The sequence below is a fragment of the Dipodomys spectabilis genome, unplaced genomic scaffold (assembly GCF_019054845.1).
Source record: "Dipodomys spectabilis isolate Male_0828 unplaced genomic scaffold, ASM1905484v1 ptg000015l, whole genome shotgun sequence".
In the NCBI taxonomy this organism is placed as follows: Eukaryota; Metazoa; Chordata; class Mammalia; order Rodentia; family Heteromyidae; genus Dipodomys; species Dipodomys spectabilis.
The window spans coordinates 1,142,691-1,163,924 of record NW_024870692.1 but is presented as its reverse complement, the minus strand read 5'-3'; the positions used below and the strand labels follow the sequence as shown (position 1 = coordinate 1,163,924).

Genomic DNA, 21,234 nt, shown 5'->3' with positions numbered 1-21,234 from the left:
ACAATTAAAAGAGCAAAAACAAATAACAAACAAGAAAGTCAGAAGCAAATACTTCTCTTTCTTGGGGTAAGGACAAGAACAATGGATCTTATCTTTTAGCTTTATTCCACACAGAGTTGAAACCAAACCAGAAGCGGCTTCCTATCTCTTTTGTTAGATTTAATCATTAGGTGAAGGCTATACTTACAAAATGGAAGCTAAAAAGAAAAAGAAAAAATTCCATATAGTAATTATCAGCAATAATTTTAGTAATATTCTTGGAGGCAAGAACTAAGCCATTTTCCTATTATTTCTATCTTCTTTATTGAACCAAGTTATACAGTGAAACAACAAGGTACTGTTAAACATTTCCTTTTTCTTACATTACAATCTGTGCCTTTGATTTCAGGCTGGATTTAGAGCAGTGACATTCTACTGGTGTTTTTGTCCTTGTATTCATAGATTTTTATAAGAGACAGAGGAGAGGTGAAAGCCTGTCTTCCCTCACCATTCTTTCCTCCATTATCTAATCCTTTCTCAGTGTCAAGAACAAATGTTTCTAGTTGGAGGTGGCCCAGATTTAGTCCCAGCCTCAATTCAGAAAGGGCTGTCCTCAATGGGCCTCTGACAATCTCCTGCACAGCAGCTTTGCCTTTGTGTTGCTCTTGTACATTTTCCTCTTCAATTTGGATGAGAAGTTGTGCAGTGAGAACTCATTAAAGATAGCATGTTCAGCTTGGAGAGCAAAGACCATTTACCTCCATCATATAATGAAATTTTCTCTGTGAGATGAAATTTCCTCTTTTTCACAGAATCCTCAATTTTTCATAAATTAAAAAAATCGAAAGAAACAGTTTAGCTCAGGAACAAGTCTCCATGTGATGATGGCTTTCCTTTCTATAATACAGTGTAACTTAATGTTTCACCCATTTCCTATGTCAACAACATCATCTAGCATTTTCCTTCTCTTAGTGTGGCCTGGCTCAGCTCTTGGAGACAGATTGAACATATCTAATCCTATTCTGAATTGCTCCAAAACCTGAAACTTTGGAGTGCTTACATGATCCTACATGCAGAAAAAAATAATCTATATTTGATCTCTAACCTTGAGTCTAAAGGCAGGCTCACTAAAACTATTGTGTTGTGTGGAAAAGATGTGTGTGACACATAAATGAATCTTCAGCTTAAACTTATGAGCTAACCCTAATCGGTGTTATTATGTATATAGGCAAATATCTTCATGCTGAAAAAAAATGCCTGAAATCTCAAATACTTTTGATGGGAGGCTTTGTCTTTGTTTCTGACCAAAAAGTGAAGTTCAAAGGTCTGAGAGAAAGTTAATTTTGTATCCATAGTGCTAAGGAACTTTATTCTAAAGGATTTCTCATTAGAAATTCTTTAGAAAACACATTTCTATGAGGAAAGGACTTTAGCTTTAAATTAAGTCAATTCCCATTAACTTTCAAAAGCTGACAAAACATTGGAAAATGGAAGATAATGTCAATTTCACATTTTCAAATGTTAACTCTTCAAAGGTTTATTATTTTCAAATGTTAGAGGTGTTAGACTATAAGAAAACTCATTATCCAAAGACTTAAATAAGATAAATGGTGATTTGAGAGAGAGAGAGAGAAAGAGTAAGAAAAAAAGTTGAAATCTGAGAATTACAGCTCAAAGCCAACCTGAGAAGACAAATCTGAGAGACTCTTATCTCTAACCAGTAAAAAGCTGGAAGTGGAGTTGTGGCTCAAGTGGTAGAACTCTCTCCTTGAGTGAGAAGACCATGTGAGAGCCTCAGGGCCTAAATTTGAACCTCACTCCTGACACAAAAAAGGAAGAAGAAAAGAAGAATGACAATACATTGGAATTATTCATCAGGAACGTTTCAAAGATGAGTGCATCATCGTTATAAACCAAAAGTACACTGGAGGGAAATATGGAGACTATAATTATGAGCAAAAGGCTCATGGCTTGCATAAGTCCTTTCTCCCAGTAATTTAAATTTCCACTCCCATCACATACATCTTCCCAGTGGTTTTTTTGTGTGTGTGTGCAGTATATGAACAGGTCCTCCTTCTGCTTGAGATAGTAGAAGTGAAAATTTTCTCTCCATAGATTCACTTATCAATTTGGATTTTGGCTCTCACAATTAAATTTGTTACGGTTCTGAATTTTCTAATCACTGGTTTGCAGGCAGCACGGCTATACGATAGTTTCCAGAAGTCCTTGAAAAAGTAAATGAGTTTTCAGTAAGCCAAATCCATTCCATTTGAAAGAGTGACCTCTAAATTATGATTATGTCTCCCTTACATTTTTGGTTCTAAGAAATTGTTTTTCCTTGCTTAGCAAAGTAATTTTCTTCTGGCTCTAAATATTTTTTACTTTTTAAAATTTTATTGGTTTTGAAGTCACAAATGCTGTTTACTAGACCTTAATTCCAATTCACATACAGAATTAATTTAAAAACACAGACCAAAAAATCCATACATGTTAATATTGATCATATTTTTTCTACTAGTGTTTCTAAGAGTTTGGCTATTATTTATTGGACTATTCAGTTGCTTGTGGCCACAGTATATTGAGGAATTTGCTCAGCACAGGGAGTTGCTTGGTATAAATTATCCCATCTTAACATATCCTGTGGAGGGGAAAAATCATAACGATCCTCAATTTAGGTAAGGGAGCCTAATGGAAGTTAACTGAGGTGGTTATCAGAGTCCTACAGCAGATAACCAAGACATATCTAGTTTAACTTTTTCAATGTTGTATAACTTTAAATAGAGAAATATAATTCAAGAAAAGACAAAATTCAGGACCTTTCATGTCACACAGTATATAGTTATGTCATTTGACCTTGACCTTGTTATTTGGGAAACATGTAGAAGGTAATATAGCTATATATGACAGTGAAAATTCAACATCCACTTTTGTATTTATAATCTATATAGCATGTTTTCTTCTTTGTGGTCTGTTAAATTCCAGGTATGGATTGAGTCAGAAAATAATAATAAACACAGTAATATCTTACTATCTACTCGACACTGTAAATATCTGTCCCAATTGGATTGTCCAGTTTAATTCTCCCAATGATGCCCTGGACAGAAAGCTTTATTATCTTCATTTGCAGATAAGGAAACGGAGGCTTTAGATGGTAACTTGACCACTTTCTTATACCAATATTGACAGCACTAGTCCTGGGGCATTTAATTAGAATAAGAAAAGTGAACCATTCAGGTGCTGGTAGTTCACACCTACAACCCTAGCTTCTTATGAGGCTGAGATCTGAGGTTTAAAAATCATGGTTCAAAGCCAGCCCAGTCAGGAAAATCTGTGAGACTCTTATCTCTAACCACCAAAAAGCCTGGAATGGAGCTGTGACTCAAGTTGTAGAATGCTAGTCTTGGGTTATAAAGCTTGTGACAGTACTCGGGCCCTGATTTCAAGCCCCTAGGACTGGCACCAAAAAGAAAGAAAGAATGAGAGAAAGAAAGGAAGGAAGAAAGAGAAAGAGAGAGAGAGAAAGAAAGAGAAAAAGAAAAAGGAAAGAAAACTTCTACTAAGATCATTCAGAATGTGGCTTTGATTCTTTTTCCTTGCAGCCAGGCACAGCTAATTCATACTGAACTAAAAAATATCCTCAATGGAGAACAAGGTGACTCAACATTTTGAGTAGAAACAATGGTTCCAGTTTAGTATGCAGATGTTTTCTACAGCTGGCAGGTTCTATAAAATGATAAGGTACCTTGCCTATATAATGGTGACCTTGGCACTGGATATCACAGTGGTGAAACTTCTTTTTTGATGGATACTAGATGCAGACTCCATGAACCAAAGGCTGAAGTTGGAGCAAAACAGTAAAGACAGTAGTATCTAAATGAACAGTATTAGAGAAATAGAGTATTGTTTTAATCTCATAACTATAGAAGGATGGGGGTGGAAGGGAAGCAAAGGTTTAGATGAAGCCATGACCTGGGAGAACTCCAGCCCATCACAAGACATCTTCCAAGTCCAGTTTAGAAAATATCACTTCTGTCTTTAATACTGTTAGCTTTTCTCTCCTGCTCTTTCCCATGTATTCTACTCAGAAACATTTAATTGATCACAGAGAGACTAAACAAAAATACAAATTGTTCTATATCTAATAGTTTCATCAGAATCCATCATATTTTCCTAGAATTGTGATTGCTAGTATGCAACTAGAAACCACCTTGCTATACATTTTCTTTTGTGTTTGTTGGTACCTGAATCTTGGGGACTAGTGAGTTTATATCATGCTATGGGTACAAAAAAATAGTTGGCTGAATTGTCTGTTTCCTGTAGATCTGTTCACATTGTAAAGTCTTTCAAGCAAGATTTAACTCGTGCCACAATGTACAGGATATTTTTTCCAGTGTACCTTTGATCATTATGCATTATGATGAATCTACTTGGACCAAATGTAAATGAGGCAATTATGACATATTGCAAAGAAAATAGTTTAGTAAGGGTAAGATTCTAAGTTCCTAAAGGGCAAGAAATATATCCAGACTCTGGCATATTTTGGCCTGATAAAATTTCACTGCATATGTGAGTGAAGAAGACTTCAGTTTCAAAGAACTGACCATACCACTCAGAGGAACCATCCTGAAACCGTTGTGTTTGCCAGAAAAGACAAGGAGGAAACAGAAGCTTGGGCTGGGGTCACTCCTCAGCAGTCACATTTTTAGTATATCAAAGAACCAAAATGTGCACTTCTCTGAGCTCCAGGATATGATTTGTTCTAGGAAAGGGACATCACAGTCGCGTCTTTTCCAGAGATGGTTTATGACCCTGGTCAGAGATGCCAGAAGTATAAGATGATGGTACCTATAGAAAGTAGATGAGGGAGAAGGAAGCATACAGAATTTGACCAACAAATGCAGAGACCAAAGACAGTACATGTATGTGTGTATGTTTGTGTATGTGTGAGTGTATGTACAGGCACATACACGCTCTCATGCTGGAGGCCTTCAGGGTCATATGAGCAGAAATGAAAAGAAATATGTAGTGCTTAAAGTTAATGATTTAGTGAACTCAAATAATTTGGGTTCCTGCAAGTTGGTATCGAGACAGGAACAAATGCAACCCAACCCATAGCTCTCAGTATCCATCCACATAGAACTGATATATTCAGTCCTAAGAGCTAAGCCACCTAGCACCCACAGAATATACTTTTTAATTTAATTTTTAATTACATCATATTAATAGGAAAAGAGTGTTTCGTTGTGATAAAAGATGTGTACAGTGTACTTTGAATAAGTTCACCCCCTTGCTTATATTCTCATCTTCCCTTTTCCTCATTTCCAGTGTTGAGTGAATTTCATTATGCATACTTCAATCCTCTTCTAAACAATACTCTTAGGAAGAGAAGACCAAGGAATGGTATTGGCTCCTAAACTCCCGGGTTACTGCCATTAACCAGAAGACTGACATTTTCTCCCTTCACACAACCCTTTTTTAAAATAATAAACTGGCCAATCAACCAGTTGGCACAAAACTCTTAAGAATCCATCATCTAGTAACCTATAGAATGGACCCCAGTTCTCTGATTATCATAAGTGCTTTAAGGAAACAATATACATGGGCCTTTGAGAGTTTCCTATTTCTTAAGAGCTCCTTGCAGAATGTTACTCTGTAAGCCCAAGGGTTCCCCTAGCACTGTATATTGTATACACATGTTCAATGATGTAGAAACTGAGATCTGCTCTATTAATATCTCTTCCCCTTGGGTAAATTGGTCTATGAGCCAGAGGACCTGGCACCAGACCTCCAGTTTAGATCTCTTGATCAAGTATCTCTTCATTTTGGTGGTTATTAAAAATTATGAAGTCTGACTTTTTCAAGTAAAACATTACAATGTGTAGAACAAAAGCGAATACCCCCTAATCCCTGTATAATTCCACTAAGTGAACTGTGACACTATATTGATCCATCTCTCTCCAATATTTTTATTTCTCCCAGTCTCCTTGTGTTTCTTTGCAGGCAGATGCATGCCTTAGGGATCTGGTTTTGCTTTTGCTTTTACAAAATGAGGTGATACAATATCCCAGAGCTTGTTTTGTGTTTTTTTTTTTCACTTAATAGTCAGTCAAAGTCAAATATAGAACTTTGGGTATGTAGTTAAAGATCCAATTAATTTTTTTCAAATAACTAACATTTAAGCACTGAGATGTACCACCACCACACATTCAGTCACACTCCTGGTAGTAGGAACAGAAGTTGTGTTTTATAAGCATTTTTTGTCACTGAAAACAATACTAAAAACAATTCTTTGCACATGTGCTCCTAAGAACTAGGGTATTTGATTTTGTGTACAAAGCCCACAAATTAGAATCAGTAGGTCAAGGAGTATAAAATTATGATGATAATATTTTAATGGATATTGACAAACTTATGATAATTTGATTCCAATAAGCATTTTATTAAGATATCTTTTTCTATATATTATCAAGCCCAGCAGTATTCTTGGCTGAGTAATTGAATTCATCTTGTCAGAATATTTGAATCACAAAAGGAGCTATTTATTTTGGGGATTATTTCAAAGTGAATTCTGTGATTAATATCAAAAGTATTTTCAACCAAGTCACCCACTATCTCTTTATCTGTTTGATTTTGTGTGTGTGTGCCTGTAACAGGGCAGAACTTAAGAGATCTGGCCTGGTGGTCTCATTGGGGGTACTTGTTCAGGGCTGAGCCATTCCTCTACTCTGGTATTTTCCTGATTAGTTGGAACCACAGTCTCCAGGACTTTTCTGCACAGATGGGCTGGGAATGGTGATCCTCCAGGACTATTGGTGTGAACCATTGACACTCAGGTCACCCCACTATCTTGAAAAGATAGTTGTCTACAGCATATAAGCAAATCCTAACCTTAGGGTCACTTGAAATGCTAAGTTCATTCATTTTAGACTTTGTCCAATACATCTCTGTATTTCAGAAAGTACAAAAAAGATGTTTTGGTTTGATAAAGACTATCTCATCTTGATCTTGGGGAGAAGGAACAAGTGAGAACATTTGGAATATAAATATTAATGTGGGTGAGCTAATTACTATACAATACCTTTAGCCAATAAATTATATTTCTCCATGGTGAAATAACAGGAATTGTGAACTGTAAAATGGTTTGGGCCAATTCTAGAGGTGGACCATGACACCTAACTGAAGTCCCAATGGGAATTGTGCCTAGGAAATAACTAGAACATGGATAGTAAAGAACATTTACATGCTCAACCATGATAAGCACAAAGGCTGTTGTGAGGGAAGATTACATAGCGAAAAGAGACTCAGTGATGCAATCCTGCATGGAATGTAAATGACTGTGGGTGAAGACAAAGGATCCTTTTGTGCATCCTGTGCAGGTGGACATAAAGACAGGATAAATGCATTCTCAGTGCTCACTGGAGAGTCCCCATAACGGCTCATCTTGATTTGCTTCTTTTCTAACAAAATCTTTTTGTCTTCTTCATAGTACTGGTTTGTTTAGTTTGACCTGCTATAGTCTCCAGATAAATATGATTCTAATATGATTCTAATGATAGCTTCTTCATATCTATAATACTCTAAACTGCCCCTCCCATACAGCTTAAATTGTTCTATAAAAATGCTGAGAGAGTAGTTGAACATTTTTCAAGAACAATGAAATGTAAATGCTCTTGTTTTGTGAGAAGTCTGCTGCAGTATACTCGATGAAATACAATGATCCCTCATCGACTGGGGATAGGTGAAAATTCCAGCAGTAGCAGCATTAGATAGTTGTCCCTCGCTATGTCGTGGCTCACTTACTGCCACTTCGCAGATACTCACCTATCGGAAGGTGTCTGAAACGTACCTCTCGAGATAGGAGAAGGATCACTATTTACTTAATTTTTTAAAGAAAAACTTGTGATACAGAGAAGCCGCAATAAGTGAACCATGATGTAGCTGTTTATTTGCAAGACTAGTAAATATTGGTATTCGAAACATTGTGGAAACAATATTTAAAAGAATTTTAGAATATTTTAGAAACATTTCTAGACAGTAGTCTAAAGAAGATAATTGCTCATCTTTTAACCATATCTCACAAGTAAACTTATACGTAATTGTTGGTGTTTATAAAAATTGCTCTAACTTAATTATTCATATACAGTAAGAATGTTCATTTTTCAACTCCAAGATATGGACATGAGAGGTTTTTCTTTGTTGCTGTTGTTTTTAATATACTATGTGATTTCTTTCTTCTTTTGTGATTTTTTACCCCTTATGGTATATCCCCTGGTGTCACTGTATTTGGTTTTGATACCCTGGATATTGTATATACATTTATCTGAATTAGGGAAGGGAAAGGGAACAACAAATTGGTGAGACAAAGGACAAAGGTGGAACAATGCAAGACTCACAAGACACTATCTTGGAAATGATCTGTAAAACTTGGGGGGTGGGGTTTAAAGAGGGAGAAAACTGAGGGAACGGGTAACAAGTTTGACAAAAGAATGTACTCACCACCTTACTTATATAACTGTAACCCCTCTGTACATCACCTTGACAATAAAATTAAAATAAAAAATAAATTGAATATCTTACCAAGGGGGGAAAAATGTATGTTTTCTTCTTGTTAGAGACACACCACATAAATTACACTGGAGATACTTAATTGCCTGATTATGACTCTTTTTTTTTTTTTTTTGTTGGTCGTGGGGCTTGAACTCTGGGCCTGGGCGCTGTCCCTCAGCTCTTCAGCTCAAGGCGAGCGCTCTACCACTTGAGCTACAGCGCCACTTCCGGTTTTCTGGTGGTTTATTGGAGATAGGAGTCTCATGGTCTTTCCTGCCCGGGCTGGCTTTGAACCGCGATCCTCAGATCTCAGCCTCCTGAGTAGGGCGTGAGCCACCAGCGCCCGGCGATTATGACCCTTTTTATGAGTTACTTGAAATATAAATATTATTTATAGGAAGAAACATACAGTTGTCCTGTATGGTACATGAGAAGTTCATTTGCTAAAGTTTCAAAGGTTTAATCAGCATTATAACTTTTTCTGTGAAGGTTTATAATCAGCAACTAAAGGAAACTGCCATATCTTTATTGCAAATGTGAGTTTCAGAGACCAATCAGAGTCAATAGAATAAAACACTGGTCAATATGACAAGTACTGTCTATTGTCCTTACCCAGGTGTGTTTTCTAGGTCATATATTCACTGCATTCAATCTCATCCTTGCTGAAAAGGGAACTGGCCATAAAGCTGTTTTATAGCATCATTTTCAGCGATTACTATCATACTATCATTTAAAACTTATTTAAAAGTCATGCATTGATGGCTCACACCTGTAATCCTAGATACTCAGGAAGCAGGTTGACACTTCTAGGACTGAGATTTAAAGCTAGCTCAGGGAGCAAACCTTGTGAGACTTTAACCAGTAAAACATCTGACTGGAGGCATAGCTCAAATGCTAGCACCAGCTTGGGGCAAGAGCACCAAGGGAATGAATGTGAGGTCCTGAGTTCAAGCTCCTGTGATGGTACTCTCCTACATCCTCTCCACAATCTTAAATAAGAAACATTTCAGTGGTAATAAGATCTCAAAATTGAGTTATTACATTATCACATTCATTCATTACCTGACTATGAGAGCTTCGAATTTCATTGTCCTTCTAAACAATGTCTGTTCTTTAAGAAAAAATTGCCCCTTGGTATAACTATCAACAACTTTAATCGATTGAAGAAGGGCAAATAAACTTATGTAGGGCTTGGGAAAACAACATATGCTTCTATCTACACCAAGGTGGCTTCTTTTTCTGAGCAATTCTACTTTCTTCCCCTCCTATGCACAGGTGTACAAAACCAGCATGCCACATTCCATCTCAAATCTGCTCATAAATAACTAAGCTGACAACAAAGGCAACAACTAGCCATACCAGTAGCATTCACATTCCAAACATGGTTCTTTAAATTTCCAGTATATACCCTAATTTTAAGTGGCACTGAAATTACTAGGCTTTTTCTTACTGGGCACCTAGTGCCTATCCAGATACAGGGCTTGAGGAAAAGAACAGAGTGGCCACTGTGGAAAGTGTTTTCTCCAGGCCCCTTTGCAGTTTTAATAAATGCTCTTGAGCAGGTAATAGGTAATTGTACACACTCCTCTAATTAATAAACTCAGAATTTTCAGATCCATGTATAAATAAAGATTGCAATAGGAACTTGACTCTTTTTATGGGTAATTTACCACAAATACTAAGAATCAATTATGTACTAGATACTATTTTCCATTTGAAAAATGGGAAACTTGGCCATCCTTCTTTCCTCTTCAGAGAAGTTTCTCTTTAAGTCTTTAGCCCACTTATTTATTGAGCAGTTGTTTCTTTGAAGATTTGTTTTTTGGGGGATTTAATTTTTTGAATTTCAGGTATATTTTAGATATGAGAATCTTATCCATTGTATGGCTATGAAGATCTTCTCCCAATCTGTGGGCTTTCTATTGATCTTGCTAGCTATGTCCTTTGCCATACAGAAGCTCTGCAATTTCATGCAATCCCATTTGTCCAACCTTTCTTTGATTTGTTGTGTTTCTGGGTCTCTATTAAGAAAAATTCGGCCTGTGCCAAGGAGACCTAGGGTTTCTTCTATTCCATCCTGTAATGTTTTCAGAGTGTCTGCTTTGACTCTGAGGTCTTTGATCCATTTGGAGTTGATTCTGGTGCAGGGTATATATAAAGATCTAGCTTTAGTTTCTACATGTAGTTAACCAATTTTGCCAGCACCATTTACTGAAGAGGCTGTCTTTCTTCCATTCTAATTTTTAAGCTCCCTTATCGAAGATTAGATGGCTATAGGTCTGTAGGTTCATTTCTGGGTTTTCAATTCTATTCCATTGGTCCTGGGGTCTGTTCCTGTGCCAGTACCAAGCTGTTTTGATTACTATGGCTTTGTAGTAGAATTTGATATTTGGTATTGATATTCCTCCAGCACTGTTCTTTCTGTTGAGGATCGTTTTTTGCTCTTTGGGGTCTTTTATTGTTCCATATGAATTTTTGGATTGCCTCTTCTATTTCCTTGAAGAATGAGGTTGGAATATTGATAGGTATTGCATTGAATTTGTGGATAGCCTTGGGAAGTATTGCCATTTTCACGATGTTGATTGTTCCAATCCAGGAGCATGGGAGTTTTTTGCCACTTTCTAAGTTCTGTTTTGATTTCCTTTTTCAGGTTTTTAAAGTTTTCATCATAGAGGTCCTGGCCAATAAACACATGAAGAAATGCTCAGCCTCTCTAGCCATGCAAATCAAAACAACATTGAGATACCACCTCACTCCAGTTAGAATGGCTATAATCAAGAACTCTAATAACAACAGATGCTGGAGGGGATGTGGACAGAAGGGAACCTTACTGCATTGTTGGTGGGAGTGTAAACTTGTTCAACCACTTTGGAAAGCAGTATGGAGGTTCCTCAAAAGACCCCTCATAGAGCTCCCCTATGACCCAGCAGTCCCACTTTTGGGCATTTACCCAGATGATCACAAACAAGACCATACTAAAGCTACCAGAACAACTATGTTTATTGCAGCATTATTTACCATAGCTAAGATATGGAACCAACCCAGATGCCCCTCAGTAGATGAATGGATCAAGAAAATGTGGTATATATACACAATGGAATTCTATACCCCCATCAGAAAGAATGACATTGTCCCATTTGTTAGGAAATGGGAAGACTTGGAAAAAATTCTATTAAGTGAAGTAAGCCAGGCCCAAAGAAACATAGCTCCCCTGGTTTCCCTTATTTACAATAACTAGTATATGTCTGAGTCAAGCAGAAAAGGTTAGATAAGTTGATGTTAGGGTAATGAACCCCAAGGTAAATATTTAAATGTTTTTTTTCTTTCATGCAATTGTTTCTAACATATTTATAAGATGATTTCTATGTTGTGTTCGCTTCGGCAACACATATACTAAAATTGGAACGATACAGAGAAGATTAGCATGGCCCCTGCGCAAGGATGACACGCAAATTCGTGAAGCGTTCCATATTTTTAACTTGTGTTGCATGATTATGACTTTTTTTCTTCTTTTAAGGCCTGCTGGGAACAGGACTTCTAAAAGGCAAAATGTCTGGAAGGCTATGGTGCAAGGCCATTTTTGCTGGCTATAAGCGGGGTCTCCGGAACCAAAGGGAGCACACGGCTCTCCTTAAAATTGAAGGCGTTTATGCCCGAGGTGATACCGATTTCTACTTGGGCAAGAGATGTGCTTATGTATACAAAGCAAAAAACAACACAGTGACTCCTGGCGGCAAACCTAACAAAACCAGAGTAATCTGGGGAAAGGTAACGCGTGCCCATGGAAACAGTGGCATGGTTCATGCCAAATTCCGAAGCAACCTTCCTGCTAAGGCCATTGGACACAGAATCCGTGTGATGCTGTACCCCTCCAGAATTTAAACTAATGAAAATTAAATAAAGTAAATCTGTGCTCTTGTAAAAAAAAAAAAAAAAAAAGATGATTTCTATGTTGCTTTGTATGTACCTCCCCCACGATATAACCCGTGCTTTCACTGTATTTAATGTTGGTATAATTTGTGGAGGGAAAGGGCAAAAACAAATCGTTTAACTAGGGATACAAGTGGACCTATTGCAACAATGAGACGTACAAGTCATTATATGGAAAAACGAACTTTACAACTTTGGTGGGGGTGGGGAAGGCTCGGGTGGGGGGAGGTGGGAGGTGTATGGAAAGGGATGGGAAGGTGAAACAAAGAGGAGGCTACAATGCTTGATAAGAAATGCACTCATTATCTTGCCCATGTAATTGTAACTCCTCTGTATGGTATTCTCACAATAAAAAGAAAAGAAAAAGGGGAAACGTATTTTCTTTCATTATCTCTATCTCTTATCATCTCTCCATATGCATTTTTCTCTTTTGTGTGTGTGTATGTATGCATGTGTGGACATGCATGTGTGTGTGTATGTGTGTGTGTGTGTGTGTGTGTGTGTGTGTGTGATGTGTGTGTGTGTGTGTGCGCGATGGTACTAGGGCTTGCACTCAGGACCCTGGGACCATCCCTCAGCTTTTTTGCTTAAGGCTAGTGCTCTACCACTTGAGCCACAGATCCACTTCTGGTTCTACTGGGGGTTAATTGGAGATATGAGATTCATGGACTTTCCTACCTAGGCTGGCTTTGAACCTGGATCCTCAGATCTCAGCCTCTGAGTAGCTAGGATTACAGGCATGAACTACCAGTGCTAAGCTTCTCTATTCCTTTTGGTGGTACTCAGGTTTGTTCTCATAACTTTTTGTTTACTAGCACTCTACCATTTGAACCATACTCCTTTATGCCTTAGTTTGATTTTCAGATAGGGCCTTACACTTTTTCCCAGGTCAGCCTTGGCCTATAATACTCCAATGTCTATCTCCTGAGTAGCTGGTATCACAGCTTGTTTTTTCATAGGATCTCTTTAATCTTCTATCTGCCTCGTCAGGAACTGTAATCCTCTTATCACTTCCTCTGGATTAGTTGTCTATTTGGTATTTTCTATCTTTTTTATTAAGTCCTAGACTCTATCATTCACTTAAGGAATAGCTTTGGGGAAATAATTTAACTTTTTAATGTTTCCATTTTAATATTTATATAATATGGATGCTAACAGAAGGATAAATAAGCAATATATCAAAAAAACATAAAATAAGTGGGCTTATATGTTTTTCCAGGATATTATCTACTTTATGATTGTTTGGTGGGATAAGTAGCTTACTTTTTACTCCTCTATCTCAGTGATGAGTAAAATGCTCTTATTTGTTTGTTATGGGAAATTTGTAGGAAAAGGCAATTTTAAATATCATAATACTAAAACACAATACACTTGACACTTGGACTCTTAATGCTTGAACATTTTGAGCACTGAAGACAGGACTGGGATATGGAAGAGCACACACTGCTGAGAAAGCATACACTGAACTATCAGTTGGCTATTGTAGACTACAATTCTGCAAAATTCCTGACATAACACCAGAATATTCAGATTCTCTGACCTTCACTATAAAAGATTTAGGGGGTAAGTGCTGGCTTTTCTATTTAGTAAGACTTTTAAGGAAAAAAGTCCCTAATGTAAACATATTCTTAGGATGATATGGAACAACACTATTTAGTTAGAAAATAACTTTTCTTTTGAAGAAATCCAGACCAGATCTAGTACACAAATGGAAAGCAGAAATTAGTTACAATCTTGAAGAGATGATCTTTTATTTTAATTATTTCTTTAGCTCTTTTCTTCTGAAAAGGTGTGCTATATAGAAAAATTTGGAAATAAAATGTGAATTCCTAAGAGCTTTAAAACTATCCTGAAGGATGAGGAAAAAGATGGAAAAAAATGTAACATACCCACATTTAGTTCTAGAGGGAAATGAAGGGAAAGTTTGCTACATTGTGATTGGATTTCCTCCAGATTATATCGAGTAACCCTTGCCTTTGCAAAATGTTTGTGAGTCATTAATCATAACTGAAGAACTGCATCTTACCTGAAAACCAAAAGATAGTTCTTTGGCTATGGCCCAAATAAATTCTGAATGGTACAGGGCATATAGTTTTGACTTGCCACTATTCTTATTATTGATCTGCCACTGAATATAGCCCTAAACAAACAAATACAGTTTACCCAAATGGTGAGCTTTAGTTCACCCTAGAATGTGTTTCCACTGGCTTTAGGAACATATTCATTCTCTCCTCAGATGTTACCAATGGACCTCTGGGGATTTAGAGGCATTTAAAGTGGCTGAAGGTCTTTTAAAAACGTTCTAGCACCAAGAGCCTGAGTGTTAAGAGCCACTGCAGCATCACACATTAAGGACATCACATTCCTACCTTCCAAGGCCCCTTCTGAAGCAAGTCTAGTGCTTTCTGGCAGCCTGGTACTTTCTGAAGACTTATGCTTGCCCACCATGCTGTTTAGAGAAGCTCCCCTGGAAATTGTTTATTCAGGTCTGGAGTAAAGACAGCTACTAGGCCATAGGAATTTGGCTGCTTCTTATAAGGGACCCGTACTGGATAAAGCTGGTTTGGGGTTCATCCCCCTGTTAGCAAGTGTTGTGTGCTGTACCCAGCAAATCACATTTTTCTATACCTTATTTTAAAAAAGCCCTGTTCTTTAATCTTCCTCTCAAATCTTTATCCCAAGTAGTGCCTACACATTTAAAACCAGAAAGAAAAGAGATTTCATGGGACATAGTGGTCAGAGAAATTGCCTCTAGTTTTTGAGAGTATGTCTTCATTATTTTACCATTATTTACATTATTTACATTCCATGGCTTTTTTCTTTCTCTGATCACTTTAGGTAATCAGAGAAATTATCTCTAGTTCTGAGAGCATGTCCCTGTTATATTACCACATCTAGAGCATTCCATGGCTAATTTCACAATTATAAAATCATACTTTCAATCTTGTTAATTATCTATGTTTATTTACTTTTATTTATTTACTTATTTTTGAGACAAACTCTCACCGTGCTGCTCAGAGATTGCCCAGTGCAGAGATTACAGGCATGCACCACTATTGCTGGCATACAATCATCCCAGCTAGTAATTCATCTGGAAGGTTTGATAAGCTTTTTGTACGTAAGCAAATGACATATAAAATCAGAAGTAGGAAAAATATGCCCCTGTAGTTTTTTCCTTGATGTTTACTCTCTATCTTATTTTTCATCCAATTTGTCATAAAGCTGCTCCATGAATGTCTTTTCATATCCCAAATTGAATTTCCCTAAAGATCCATTGTGGAGGTAGTAGTGAGAAAAAAATTTAGTATTGTAAATTTATACTTAACTATTATCTTTCTCAAGAACCTTGGAAGTTAGCATCCACACAGAACTCTGTGGGTTTTCTGACTGTTTGAAGTATACTGCAAGCAGTGGAGAATTTGAACAGTTCTTTTGAAAAATAAGGAGATGTGTGGGACTGCCTTGCCACGGTGATTTATGAGGCATCATGTCTGTTAGAATCAGAAAATACCTAGCTGGGCAGTTTGAAAAGTGATTAAATGTTCTTACTGCAGAGTTATGGAATGTCTTGTCTGCACTCAGCATATTGCTTCAGAATGCAATGTGCGGGACAGTGAAATAGATTTCTTCTATTTATCTCAGACAGACAGATGTGATTTCCTGCTCTTTTCTGGTTGGCAGTCTACTTTATGTCAGGCCAGGCCTCAGCCTTGGAGGTTTCACAGTGTTTCCTGGATCTGAGGATGGAACCATCATTTGTTTCATGTCTCAAACAAATGTCAGCTCACCCCCAGCAAACGGAGCATCATATATGCTTTTTGCCCAATAGTATTTAAATGGGCCTTAAAATTTTCAGCTGCATGGCTGACAGGGGTCAGGATACAAATTCTGGCTTCAACTCTGTTTTTTCTCTTAAATGAAAAACATCAACTTAGCTAAACTACACTGCATGCTCAGAATATGTTGCTTTTGCTGCTGAGTAGTAAAATTAAAAGAAAATCCTTTAGTCACTACAAGTCTGTTCAGATTACTGGTGTGGTGGCGGTGGTGGTGGTAGTTGTGTGTGTGTGTGTGTGTGTGTGTGTGTGTGTATGATGTTCTGTCTATGTTATAGAGCTGGGGAAAGCAGAAGAGAAAAAAATTGTTTGTAACTCCTAGAAGTCTGTTCTGTGATCTCTCTCGCACAAGCATGGGAGGTCTTGACAAGATAGTTTATTATAGTTGGTTTTATTATGAGATCAAGGGTAGCATCTAAAACCTCTCCTACATCATTGGCCAGGCATTTAGCCACTTGATTCTGGGAAGATGAACTGTGGTGACTTGCTTTAGTTATGGCTTTTTGGTTATTCAAAAGCTGATGACTAGTTGGGGGCTGGTGGCTTACGCCTGTAATCCTAGCTACTCAGGAGGCTGAAATCAGAGGATTGCAGTTTGAAACCAGCCAGGGCAGGAAAGTCTGTGAGATTCTTATCCCCAATTAATCACAAAAAAGCCTGAAGTGGAGCTGTAGATCAAGTGGTAGAGTGTTAGCCTGGAGCAAAAACTGGAGTTCAGGAATAGTGCCCAGGCCGGAGGCCCAGCAAAAAAAAAAAAAAAAAAAAAAAAAAAAAAAAAGACTAGTTACAGTGCGAAGATCTCAGTAAATACAATTTCACAATGTAAAAAAAACAAGAAAACTCAACCTATCCTATCATGGAATGCAGATTGCAAATTTCCTAATATTAGAAATGGTGGGGTGAGTGAGTAGCAAGGTGTGTGTACAACAGAGTTCAAGAAACCCTTTATCATTTACATCACAAAGCTGTTAAGGCCTGTACTTAAGATCTATTATGTTTTATGAGGAGTTAGTAACTATAATTCATTGTTTGGGAGACAACAGAAGGCAATAAAGTCTTCTGAAATATTAAATGCCCTTACTTCAGTGCTAGACAGTATAATTGAGTAGATGAGATGTGAAGCTCTGGGAAATTATTCCCTTTGCTTCACTGAACGCAGGCTCTGCAGCCTTAGTGACTTCCACCTATGGAAATCATTCCTTCAGAATATCAGAGGTATCATTTAGTCTTTCTTACTGAGGATAGTATGCTTGAATTCTGAAAGGTTCCTACTCAAAGTTCCCAAGGTAAAGCTCTGAAAAGTACTAAGTCTCAATTATGCACAGCCAGGGGTCCCTTTAACAGCAGGGGCCCAGTCTGAGAAGTTGTGAGGTAAGTTTGTATGCAGGTACCCAAACCAAGACATGTGGGTCAATCACTAGATGTGGTTTTTGATGACACAGACAGGAGATGGTTGAGGCTGCTGTTGACCTCACATGTAAGTGTTTTACAGTAAGTTTTCTGTTTGTTTGTGTTGATGCTGGAGGGCCTGAACTCAGGGCCTTGCAGTTTTACTTGTTTTATTCACTCTACCACTTGTCTACCACTTGACATGGTTCCACTTTCAGCTTTTGCCTGGTTAATTGGAGATAATAGTCACATGGACTTTTCTGCTGCCACAGGCTTCAAACCATGATCCTTAGATCTCAGCCTCTTGAGAAGTTAGGATTATAGGTGTGAGTCTCCAGCACCTGACTAAGCTTTTTTTTTTTTTTTTTTTTTTTTTAGTAGAAAGAGCACATTTTAAAATAACATTGTGCAATATAGAGGAAACATAAACCAATAACATAATCGCTTATTGTTAGGATCAGGTGTAATGTTCAACGTTTACTTATCTGTGGGAAGCTTTTATGTGCCTGGCTACAATGTAGCTTTGTTTATAACAGCATTGCTACAAATGTGTTGTGTTACAGTTTAACAGAGGCAGGCTACAGCATCAAGAGGTGAGAGGAAAATTTTCCCTCCATTATAATCTTCTAGGAACACTGTCCTATGTGCAGTCAACCATTGACTTTAAAGTTATTAATGGGTGCAGGATGACATGTGTGACATTTCAAAACCTAGACAAAGGAAGTGTTGCGCTTCATTATCCAAATGTTGCCCTATGGCCTGTGTGCACAGATTGAGAGAGATCCTACGTGCAACTTCAATGTATCGGGAATGCAGCATTTACTCCATAATTATTTTTAACTGAATATAATTATAATAATTTTTGATAATGATCTTTATTTTCAGCTGAACACCAATAGCTGCCATATAGTAATCTGCTCTGTACCAAATATTGGCAGTCATTTGTTAATAGGCTCTGTGGAAAGAGGTTCAAATAGGGTGTTTAATTCTGACAGAATGCCATGAATTAGGCATTACTCTTTCCATTAAGTACAGAACAGAAGGTAAGTAGTTTACTTATGGCCACAATAAGCACAGTGTCACAATGTTCAAACACACACCAACCTGCTCTCATTGATAGTTCCCACCCAGGAGACTCTGGCAGAAAGTATTAAGTACTGTTTTCAAAATTGACCAGAATGGCTCCAACTATATAGTGAATCATGAGCTCAGAGGGTGTTTTGGAACCAAGGTGATGGCCATATCTCTTTCCACTTACTTCTATCTCTTCTCTTATCTGGTGCTGAAAAGATGTGAGATGAGAATATAACTAGACAAAAGAATTTTTCCAGATTTATGCTCCTGGCATTATAATATAAAAGTCACTATAATTTTTATAGCAATGCAATGTAATGCCAGAAATTAATTTGAACAGTTAAATTACATTCCTTGGCTTCAAAGTGTATATATCTTAAAATGATTTCATGTAAGTATACTCATTGTTAATATTACCAATTACTTCCTAAATATTGTGTGTATATATAGTACATATACATTTAAGTCAAAATAAAGGAGACATATTTTTAAGGTTATTGAAATTATAAATTCATATATATATATATATTAGTAACTATTTAAAGACTGTATTTTCTTTTCCCATAGAAGAAAAAACTCATCTTTAAAAAGTAGATGAATTAATAGTAAAGGAGTCATTTTGGAAACCTGGATCCAGAATGCTTAGGTTCAAGTCTCCATTCTGTTTCTTGGTAACACCACATGCAACTTGTGGGGCCTCACTTTTCTCATATTTAAAATAGGATCATGCCAACATCTACGTCATAATATGGTTGTGAGGATTGTTTTAGCACAGGTAACCAGCTCAGAAAGTATGCTATAAGATGAAAAAGTGTTTAAACCATTTACTTTTGGATATTTGCAAAATGCTCAAGTGTCAGTAAAATTCAAACATTTGGAAATTTCCTAAGACTTATTGACAATCCATCTGCTAAAATCTGACACTGATACATCTGTAGCATCACAGACTTCTTTATTTCTACTGAAAAGTGGTAACCAAATACAACCACAGTCCATGGTTAGTATTCATAGACATGTAATGTAGAAGATGGAGACAAATATTTAGGAAAGTTTAAAATAACCATAGACCTGAATTACCCTGCAGGATTTTTATTATTAAAACATGAGTCTACATGAATTATTGAATTGATATCAATAGTTTAGAAAAATGTGAGTTTTTCTTGATTTTTTTTTGTATATATTTGACTTGACATGCAGAATACAATCTTGCTTAAGAAATGTGACGATAATGAATAGGAGACACATATTCACTGACTAATTTAGACCATGAATAAAAGTCAGAAGATAATGAAAGTGAAATTGTGAAAGTGCCTGATTTAACAATATAAAAGTGTCTCTAAATCCCAGTTTAATTTTTCTGTTGAATAGAATATTCAGCTGCAATAAAAAAAGGACATTTTTTAGTCTTTGCTTTTGTATACAGACTTTATATGTCTTTTGCACTGGAAATCACCACTCAATTAAATAACTATTGCCAAAGCAAGTGTATGCTTGTCTTAAAATTAACACATTTCAAGATTTAAAATAGAGAAGCATATAAAGTAATACAATAATATATAAATACATATAATTAAATATAAAACAACTTCTTACATTTTATCAACAAATTGGCTAGGAAAAAACTTTCTATGAAGTTTTTCATAAATAGCAAACTTCATTTTCTTCACAAGATAGACCATTATGTCTAATTAGGGAAACCTTAAAAATAGAGAGGCATTTTAAATATCTCAATATTGTTTGTGAGAATCACGTTGTATTTTTCAGGATTCAGAATGGTGGAAAATATTTCAACAGAGTTGTTTTTGTATCCACATATTAGATGAGGAGAAATTATCATAACAATGAAATACATAGATTTATTTCTATTTCTACTTTAATAAATAATGATAAATGAGTAAGTAAATGGCAGAAATCACGTCTGGGCTTAGTTCTCTGTGCTCTAGCCCCATCCAGATTCATAAATATTGTAGGATGAAGAGAGGAAAGATTTCCCTTTCTCAGCTTTCCCAGATGCTCACAGGTACCTGGGCCACATAGTCTACCGCCTCATGGCTGCAGTGAGGCTTCCTTTGCAAAACCTCTCTCCTACTCACCTCCTCTCAATTCAGCTCTAATTTTGATTCCAGTTAAGTCACATTTCCGAGTGCACTGAATTAAGATTTCTGGAATGGTTTCTGCAATGACCTCCTCTTTTTCATTTACATGCCTTCCACTCATTTCTACCAATTATCTTGTTTAAACTAAAATGTGTATTGAATTTCTTTTATTGAGTCCTAAGATGCTTTGCAGTAAACCACATCTGTTTTCACCAGTCTACTTCAGCTATTATTCTTGACTTTGTGTGTGTTTGTGCATGTGTGAATGCACACGTGTGTGTGTGTGTGTGTGTGTGTGTGTGTGCATGTTTGTTACTACTAGGGCTCAGGGCCTGAGCATTGTGTGTGTGTGTGTGTGTGTGTGTGTGTGTGTGTGTTTGTTA

The 21,234-nt window shown here is 36.9% G+C and overlaps 1 protein-coding gene and 1 non-coding gene across 2 annotated transcripts; both read left to right on the top strand.

Moving 5' to 3' along the window:
• The first annotated feature begins 11,895 nt into the window (after positions 1-11,895).
• On the top strand, positions 11,896-12,002 carry LOC122096535. Its single transcript, XR_006145330.1, has one exon. It is a non-coding gene; the product is annotated as a U6 spliceosomal RNA (small nuclear RNA).
• Positions 12,003-12,021: 19 nt separating this feature from the next.
• On the top strand, positions 12,022-12,439 carry LOC122095967 (60S ribosomal protein L35a-like). Its single transcript, XM_042666323.1, has one exon. The coding sequence runs from the start codon at positions 12,076-12,078 to the stop codon at positions 12,406-12,408; it is 333 nt and encodes a 110-aa protein (XP_042522257.1). The 5' UTR covers positions 12,022-12,075; the 3' UTR covers positions 12,409-12,439.
• Positions 12,440-21,234: the final 8,795 nt, after the last annotated feature.